We start from the raw sequence: 9891 nt of genomic DNA, 5'->3' as shown, positions 1-9891 counted from the left end.
TCGAGTTGTTTACCTACGAATGAAGTGTAAATAGTGTGCGTACTTCTGAAGGGCTTGACGTTCATCACGCGTAACTCAACATGGTCTAATCACGCGCTGGACTCGTGATCTCCAGCCAGTAGGTACTCTCCCCGAATGAACTGTGTGTATGTATGTGTGTGTGTGTGTGTGTGTGTGTGTGTGTGTGTGTGTGTGTGTGTCGGAGTAGGTCCCCCTCAAAGAATTAGGGTTACCGGTGAAGAGGTGTTGCTTAAGCATTATGGGAGGAGATAACTGCTACGGTAAGTGGTTTCTCAAGTAGTGGTAGTAGTAGTAGTAGTAGTAGTAGTAGTAGTAGTAAACAAAAACAAAATGATAAAACAAAAATAAAATGACGAAACAAAAACAGAATCTCAAAACAAAACCAAAAAAATACAAAACAAACACAAAATTACAAAAAATAGACAAACAAAAAAAAAATACAAAAAAAACTACAAAACAAAACCACAATAATCTAAAAAGTAAAATAAAAAATCAACAAGAAATGAGGCAAATAAAAAAAATATATATGACGTAAAGACACACACACACACACACACACACACACACACACACACACACACACACACACACACGAAAAAACAAACTATCAATAAAGTTAAAAAAGAGGAAGAAAAAAAACAAGAGAAAAACAAGAAGTAAAAAACAATACAATACATCGAGAGAAACGGTAAACAACAACAAAAAGAACAACATTCGTATTGGACCTGAGATTAATAACAAGTGACAACAACAACAACAACAACAACAACAACAACAACAACAACAACAACAACAACAACAACAACAACAACAAACTACTAATTCTCCGCTCACTGAAGGCACAAGAGAGGGAAGGAAGAAAAGGAGGAGGAGGAGGAGGAGGAGGAGGAGGAGGAGGAGGAGGAGGAGGGGGAGATAATAGAGGTCACAGATGAGGAAAGAGAACTGAAGGGAGAGAGATTGGGAGAAGGGAAGAAGTGGAGGAAAGGGAGGAGGAAAGCGAAGGGAAGGGAGGAAAAAATAGTAGGGAGGAAAGAGAAGGGGAGAGGGAAGGGGAGGGGGGAATTCCGTGATTCTCTCCACACACACACACACACACACACACACACACACACACACACACACACACACACGGCTCAATATCGGCTTTTGTGGCGTCACTCTGTGTGTGTGTGTGTGTGTGTGTGTGTGTGTGTGTGTGTGTGTGTGTGTGTGTGTGTGTGTGTGTGTGTGTGTGTGTGTGTGTGTGTGTGTGTGTGTGTGTGTGTGTGTGTGTGTGTGTGTGTGTGTGTGTGTGTGTGTGTGTGTGTGTACTCAAAACACCTCGTACATTTCACTGTTACCTGTACTGTTTTTGTTTGTAAGGGTGTATATGTTTGTATGTTTGTTTGTGTATATATTATCTCCCTCACCTGCTGGGTCACGCACACACACACACACACACACACACACACACACACACACACACACACACACACACACCTGTCTCGCACCTGTCAACACGCTGCCAATACAAAAGAGAATAAAAAAGAGAAACACAAAACATAGGAAAGAATATTTCAGGCTGATTAAAATGGGTTGATTAAATGTCTTTCCATGAACTGAATAAAAAAAAAATTGATGGATAGACAGTTTTTCCTCCTCCTCCTCCTCCTCCTCCTCCTCCTCCTCCTCCTCCTCCTCCATTTCCTTTTCCTCTTGTTCCTTCTCGTCCTCAGTTTCCTGCTTTTTCTCCTCCTCCTCCTCCTCCTCCTCCTTCTCCTTCCTCCTCCTCCTCCTCCTCCTCCTCCTCCTCCTCTTTTCATGATCATATTCTTTCTTTACAATCTCGCATTTTTTTCTCCTCCAACGAACAATGTCGGTTGCTAACACACACACACACACACACACACACACACATGCACACACCTGAAGGGTACACACACGTGGCTGGCGTAATTGGGTGATGTTGTTCGTTACGGAGTGGGTGTATAGTGAGGCCATACCTGCTGCCACACCTGTTACAAGCCTGTCACACCTGCTGCCACTGCCACACCTTTTACTACGCATGGTAATAACGATACATCATCATCATCATCAACAACGACAAGAACAACAACAACAACAACAACAACAACAATATAAACTCCAGTGCACGACAAGGGGAGATCTTGCCTCCAATTCTTTTTATATCACACACTGACGAGGCGATGAAGACTATTTCTGGCATGAAGGTTGGTGTCGGTTAGTTACACTTGGATTGAACATTACTCCCTGGGCGGATGGCTGTCTGAGTCACGAGGTAATCCTGGTATCTTTATCGAACACTTTTGAAGGAAAGTATAGAAAACCTATAAAGTTGACGTTTAATGCCTCAAAATTAAGATAAATTATTATCCATGACAAGACTCAAAGTGTTATGAATGGGACGGAGTAACTAACCAATAAGAGGCAGTCAATGGATACAGACACTGGAGCATGTGCTAACACACAACCTGAGTTAAAAAATCTGTACAAATGAGACAAAATACTTCATAGTGTAAATTTAATGGGGGTTTTTTATGGAAATGCAAGTCAGTCTTTTTTTTTTCGTCACTCTGTATACCGTATTATGGATAAGAGCGATGGCTTCCTGTCTTTGATGGTATTTTCACAACGTGTGCAGCAGCACGTGCCGTGAGGAAGATAAGAAAGAGGAAGTCCCTTGTATACTAGTGGTCACGGAGTTGCTCATAACGTAACTACATATCTTTAGTCTTTAGGCTTTGTCCCTGGACGGCTTTAGTACACGTCGGATAATTGAAGTCATTTGAGAGAAGGAACTCTTGATAAGACGTTGTGTTCAACAGAGACACGTTTGGATTATTTCATATTTTGTTTAAGGAAACATTCGTTCACGTACAAAGCTATGGAGACAGTGTCGGCAAGCATTATTTGGGCACACAGTCATGAACCTACAAGAGGATTACAAATTTGCATTGAGGTTCATACAAAATCAGTTAGGTAATTTAGCTTACTGAGAATTATGAAACAAATATTGATTAATGATTGACTGACTGCCACTACTGCCACTACTACTACTACTACTACTACTACTACAGCTACTGCTACTACTGCTGACACTACTACTACTACTTCTACTACTACTACTACTACTACTACTACTACTACTACTACTACTACCCCTGTTACTATGCGATCACAGGTGTTGCCGCTATCACACCTGCTGTCACACCTGTTACTACGCCTTACGCTGCTGATTGAACTTCTCCTCCTCCTCCTCCTACTACTACTACTACTACTACTACTACTACTACTACTACTACTACTACTACTACTCCCACCATTACTACTACTACTACTACTACTACTACTACTGCTACTACTACTACTATTACTACTACTACTATTACTTCTACTTCTACAACTACTACTACTACTACTGCTACTACTACTACTACTCTACTACTACTATTACTACTACTACTACTTCCTCTGCTACAATACTGCTGCTGATACATACTACTACTCTTGCTGTGAGTGAGTGAAAGTGAGTAAGCAAATGAAAGTGAATGAAAGTGAGCGAGTGAAAGTGAATAAATGAAAGCGAATGAGCGAATGAATAGTGACCAAATCCTTACAATCCCTCCTGATTAAGATTAGTGGTATAGCGTTGGTGTTATTATAATTATTATTATTATTATTATTATTACTATTGGTGATGGTGGTGGTGAAATTATAATAGTAGTAGTAGTAGTAGTAGTAGTAGTAGTAGTAGTTTTTTTAATCAGTGGAGACATCTCAAGGGCACTAAACGAAAAGTCAGTAAAAAATCCCGCTAATCGCTGCTCCAACAAACGCAATCAGAACAAGGTGTCGAAGGAGAGTTCAATTTCAGGAGAAGGTGTCGTGACATTCCTCTCTTGAAAGATATCGAATCATAGGCAGGAGGAAATACAGACAAAGGGAGGCTGTTCGAGAGTTTACTAGCGGAAGGTGCTGGTTAAGTCTTGCATAAGGAAGGGGTTTGGACAGTATAGGGGTGAGCAAGAGTAGAAAGTCGAGAGCAGCGGGGCCGCGGGACGGGAGGAGATATGCAGCTAGCAAGTAGTAGTAGTTGCTATTGTTGCTGTTGCTGTTGTTGTTGCTCTTGTTGTTGTAGTTATTAATGTTGTTGCTTTAATTTATTTTTATTGTTGCCACTTTCTGCATTCGTGTTTTTGTTCTTGTTCTTGTTTTCTTTCTTCGTCTTCTTATCTTTTATCTTTACTTTTAATTATACGAAATAGAACCCAAGGGTGATTCTCTCTCTCTCTCTCTCTCTCTCTCTCTCTCTCTCTCTCTCTCTCTCTCTCTCTCTCTCTCTCTCTCTCTCTCTCTCTCTCTCTCTCTCTCTCTCTCTCTCTCTCTCTCTCTCTCTCTCTCTCTCTCTCAAGTCTTGCAGACGGAATCACTGTAATTAGTTCCTTCATTCTCCTCCTCTCCTCCCTCCCCTCCTACCCACTCCCTTGTCACCACTCCCATCCCCCCCTCCCTCCCCTCTATCACTCCACTCCCCCCTCCTCTCCCTCCCTTCCTCCCCCTTGCCTTTTCACCACCTCTCCCCCCCCCTCCCTTCTTCTCTCAACTCCCCTCCCCTCCTCTCCTTCCCTTCCTCTCCTATCTTTCTCCTTTCCCTCCATTTCTCTCTCCCTTTCTTCCCTCCTCTCTGCCTCGCTGCATTTAATCTCTCTCTCTCTCTCTCTCTCTCTCTCTCTCTCTCTCTCTCTCTCTCTCTCTCTCTCTCTCTCTTACAAGTGTTTTTGTAGCATGCAACTGCAAAATTAGAAGAGGTCGTTCATATTTTACTACTCTTTAACATTGCAATTAAAAAGCATGTTAGAGAAGCTGCATTTTGCCTCTTTTACAGATTGCATGAAGATCAAATGAATATTTTGCTAAATCCATCTCTAAATCTATATATAATCTATTTTCAAATTCATATATGTATATATGGATAGAATTACTGGAATAAAAATACTGGAAAGAAAAAAAATGTGGTTTAAAGAAAAAAAAAACTGGTTGAAACAAAAACAAAAACTGGTTGTAACCAAAAAAAAAACATGTTTTTTTTTAACCATTGGTTTTTGCCAACCCTGTTGTAGCCTATCAATGTTTCTGTGTGTGTAAGGATCCCACACCGTGGAGCAGTATTCAAGTGTTGGTCTCACAAGTGTGTCATAAGCTATGTGTTTAATGTCAGGTGTGCAGTTATGTAAATTCCTCCTCAAGAACCCCAGAGTTCGGTTGGCTGTGGCACTGATGTGGTCTATGTGGGTGTTGAACTTAAGGTTAGTGGATAGGTGGCCACCAAGATACTTGTGTGTGGACTGATTCAACTTCTGAATTATGAAGAATGTAAATGTGATGGATTGGGTTGTGAGCTTTGGTGAATCTCAACAGTTGGCATTTGTCTGGTCGGATGTGCATCTGCCATGCGCCTATATAATGTATACCATGCATCCCCTCGCTCGGGTTAGTTTGGAGCGCAATAAAACGTAGAGTGATCGACGTTACTGAATTTATCCAGGTATCTGAGGACCTACATCAGATCCATCCCCAGTCGTCTCTTCTCCAATGTAAAGTTTGAGTCCCTTGAGTCGTTCTTCGCACGTGTGTGGATTCAACGATGGTGCAATATCCACAACGCATCGCTGCTCCCCTTCCGACGTTCCTGTACATTAGGGACCAAAACTGCACTGCTTATTCTAGGCGAGGCCTCACCAAAGAGTTAGACGGGCAACACTGCTCCCAGACCCTTACACTCGAAGTTCCTCACTATGAATTGGCTTTGTTTTTATTTTTATTTTTTTGCAAGCTGACTAACAGTGCTTTGTGTGTTTCATGTCACTGTTGATGGTGACCCCAAGATCCGACTCCTCATGAACACGACCCGCAGAAGCATCTTACTCATGTTGTATGTAGGGTTCCTATTTCTGAAGGAGGAGAAGGAGGAGGAGGAAGAGGAGAGGGAGGGAGGGGCTGAGCATCCTTTTAGTGTTCCCTCCATTAAAAGTCGTCCCTTCTCTCTCTCTCTCTCTCTCTCTCTCTCTCTCTCTCTCTCTCTCTCTCTCTCTCTCTCTCTCTCTCCCCTTCACCCCTTTGCTCATCTGGCATTTTTTGTGCTGTTGATGTGGCAAGGCACTCAGCATCTCTCTCTCTCTCTCTCTCTTTTGCCGTTCTGTCTCTTTGTTTCTTAATCCCTCTTTTCACTATTCCTTCCTTCATATTCAGGAGAAGGAGGAGGAGGAGGAGGAGGATTGAAGGAGGAGGAGGAGGAGGAGGAGGAGGATAACCCGGCTTCTCTTCCTCCAACTCCTCCTGACATTTGCAGAGAAAGTAACTTCTTGGTGAGGCTATAGATGAAGTTTCTCTCTCTCTCTCTCTCTCTCTCTCTCTCTCTCTCTCTCTCTCTCTCTCTCTCTCTCTCTCTCTCTCTCTCTCTCTCTCTCTCTCTCTCTCTCTCTCTCTCTCTCCCCAACCCCACCACCATCACCTGCCAACACCACCTTATCCTCGCCTGCCAACTCAGCTCCCCCCCCCTTCCCCCCCCCTCCCCTCTCCCTCCCCCCTCCCTTAAAAGTCACCTGTTCCTTACCTTTCACACCTCGACGTCACTTACCCATCGACTTGCTTTTTTATTTTGTCCCTTTCGGTAAGATGCGAAAAAGGGGATGGAGGGAGAGAGAGGGAGAGGGAGAGAGAGGGAGAGGGAGAGAGAGAAATATGCTGGGTGTTACATTTCGGTAAGATGCGAAAAAGGGGAATGGAGGGGGGTGAGGGGGGGAGGGAAAGAGGGGGGAGGGAAGGAAGGAGGAGAGAGAGAGAGGGGGAGAGGGAAAAAGAGAAATATGCTACCGAGGGAAAGAAAGAGAAATACGGAGAAAGGGGAAAAGAAAAAAAAAACTCGTTGGGTGTAACATGATGGAGAGAGGGAAAGAAAAATATACGTATGCTTGGTGTAACATGGAGAGAGAGAGAGAGAGAGAGGGGGTGGGGGGGAGGAATAAATGCTGGTTGTGATATATAGAGACAGGGAAAGGAAAAGTAATGGTGAGTGTAACAGAGAGAGAGAGAGGGAGAGAGAGAGAGAGAGAGACGGGGGGGGGGGGGGGGAAGAAAGAAAATGGTGGATGTAACGTGGAAAAAAGAGGGAAAGAAAAAAATGTCCTGATGTAACATGAAAAACGGAAAGAAAAAAAATGTCCCGATGTTACGTGGAATAAGAGGGGGAGAAAAAACGTCCTGGGTGTAACATGGAAGGAGCAGGAAGCGACCATCTTGAGTACCAGACAGAGCTTCAAGACATCCTAATGCTACTTCAGACCTAGAAGAGGACTCAGGCAGGTCATCTCTGGCGTGCGACGGATGACAGATGGACCGCTAGAGTAACAGTGTGGCAGCGACCCAGATATTGTAGCAGCCAGGGCAGACAGAGGACCAGGTGGAGAGGTGAAATTAGAACACATGACAGAGCGGGATGGATGGAGTGAACTAAGATCGGACATAAAGGTGGAGAATGTTATATAATGTTAGAGTCGTATCACAAGACATATCGCAGCCCAAGAACACATATTTGACAAGGCTTTCGTAGGAGTTTGTGGGCATTTCCAGGGGTAGTTTTATGACCCTGGTGGTAGTGTGAGTCTCCTTCTGTACCATGAACCTGAAGAAACACTCATTAGAACCCGAGTGATCTCCTCTTTGACCTTTAGAAATAGCTGATGTGAAAACTGAAAGTGTCTTACAATCCCGACCTTAGAGTTTTGTGTTGTGGTGGACTAGTAAATTATATAGAGTAATGGCTGAAGAGGATGATGTGGTGAGTCATGATTATATAAGAGAAAGTATGATGAGGGTGTGTGTTCAATTCGGATGTCAGCAGCTCTATCTTGTCTTTAACTTTACAATCGTTCTTATAATTTAACAATGTTTCTACTACCCAACCTCAATATACAACTTTGCCATCGTCAAGTGATTAGCGCCTCGATCTTTTTTTGTTCAAGTTTGTTAATAATTATGAGCAACCTCTTCAGGGCCGGCTCAATTCCAGTTACCAGCTCAATTCCAGTTATAGGCTCAATTCCAGTTATCGGCTCAATTCCAGTTATCGGCTCAATTCCAGTTATCGGCTCAATTCCAGTTATCGGCTCAATTCCAGTTATAGGCTCAATTCCAGTTATCGGCTCAATTCCAGTTATCGGCTCAATTCCAGTTATCGGCTCAATTCCAGTTATCGGCTCAATTCCAGTTATCGGCTCAATTCCAGTTATCGGCTCAATTCCAGTTACCGGTTCAATTTCAGTTATCGGCTCAATTCCAGTTACCGGTTCAATTTCAGTTATCGGCTCAATTCCAGTTACCGGTTCAATTTCAGTTATCGGCTCAATTCCAGTTACCGGTTCAATTTCAGTTATCGGCTCAATTCCAGTTACCGGTTCAATTTCAGTTATCGGCTCAATTCCAGTTATCGGCTCAATTCCAGTTATCGGCTCAATTCCAGTTACCGGCTCAATTCCAGTTATCGGCTCAATTCCAGTTATAGGCTCAATTCCAGTTATCGGCTCAATTCCAGTTATCGGCTCAATTCCAGTTACCGGCTCAATTCCAGTTATCGGCTCAATTCCAGTTACCAGCTCAATTCCAGTTATCGGCTCAATTCCAGTTATCGGCTCAATTCCAGTTATCGGCTCAATTCCAGTTACCAGCTCAATTCCAGTTACCGGCTCAATTCCAGTTACCAGCTCAATTCCAGTTACCAGCTCAATTCCAGTTATAGGCTCAATTCCAGTTATCGGCTCAATTCCAGTTATCGGCTCAATTCCAGTTATCGGCTCAATTCCAGTTATCGGCTCAATTCCAGTTATCGGCTCAATTCCAGTTATAGGCTCAATTCCAGTTATCGGCTCAATTCCAGTTATCGGCTCAATTCCAGTTATCGGTTCAATTCCAGTTATCGGCTCAATTCCAGCCTATTCGCCGTACACGCCACAGTTTGCACTTCAATGACAGAGCTCCCTTAACCATAACTTTTATTTTTTTGCGTAACTAATCAATTTCCCCGCTTACTTATCGCCACTATGATTAAAATGCCCAACGTACTTCACTCATATCTCTACCACCTTGCCTCAATTTTTCGTTATCTGTCATTCCACTTCTTATCAGTTTGTCACGTGGCTTTTTACACATCAGTTTCTTAGGTCATCTGTCTACACTATCTACACACCTTGGTAAGTTCATTCACTAATTACCTTTTTCTATCATATCTCTACCTCCTTACCTCATTTTTTAGGTATCTGCCATTTCACTTCTTATCTCTCTAATTGACCTGACTATTTATGCATCAGTCCTTTTCTTAACCCGGAAGCAGTGACGGGCCAAATTTGTGGCTTTACCGACTACCAGCGACGGGGGCCAAATTTTTGCCATGATGTAACCCCAAAAAAAGAGATGATGCATAAACTGATGACAAATGCGTTGATATATATTATGAAATAGTTTGCGAGAGTGATGATTTTTTCTTATTTTTCTCGCTTAGAGGGGCCTTTAAGAAACACGATCCCTGCAGCTACCGGGTTAAGTCATCTCTCAACTACCTGCATACGTTTCTAGGTCCTCAGCTCATTCACTGGTCACCTATTTCAGTCACCTGCTTACCTCAGTTTTTAGCTATATGTCATTCCCTTCTTATCTCTCTAATTGACCTGGCTATCTATGCATCAGTTCCTGTCTTAAGTCATCTCTCAACTACCTGCATACGTTTCTAGGTCCTCAGCTCATTCACTGGTCACCTGTTTTAGTCATCTGCTTACCTCAATTTTTAGCTATCTGTCATTCCCTTCTTACCTCTCT

The 9891-nt window shown here is 43.0% G+C and overlaps 1 protein-coding gene across 1 annotated transcript; it reads left to right on the top strand.

Annotated features, from left to right (window-relative positions):
• Positions 1 to 8058: 8058 nt before the first annotated feature.
• On the top strand, positions 8059 to 9048 carry LOC127005288 (uncharacterized). Its single transcript, XM_050874082.1, has one exon. The coding sequence runs from the start codon at positions 8059 to 8061 to the stop codon at positions 9046 to 9048; it is 990 nt and encodes a 329-aa protein (XP_050730039.1).
• The last annotated feature ends 843 nt before the right edge of the window (positions 9049 to 9891 follow it).

The sequence above is a fragment of the Eriocheir sinensis genome, chromosome 29, assembly GCF_024679095.1.
Source record: "Eriocheir sinensis breed Jianghai 21 chromosome 29, ASM2467909v1, whole genome shotgun sequence".
Classification (NCBI taxonomy): domain Eukaryota; kingdom Metazoa; phylum Arthropoda; class Malacostraca; order Decapoda; family Varunidae; genus Eriocheir; species Eriocheir sinensis.
Note: the sequence above shows the minus strand (reverse complement) of the source record. Positions and strands in the feature narration are given on the sequence as shown.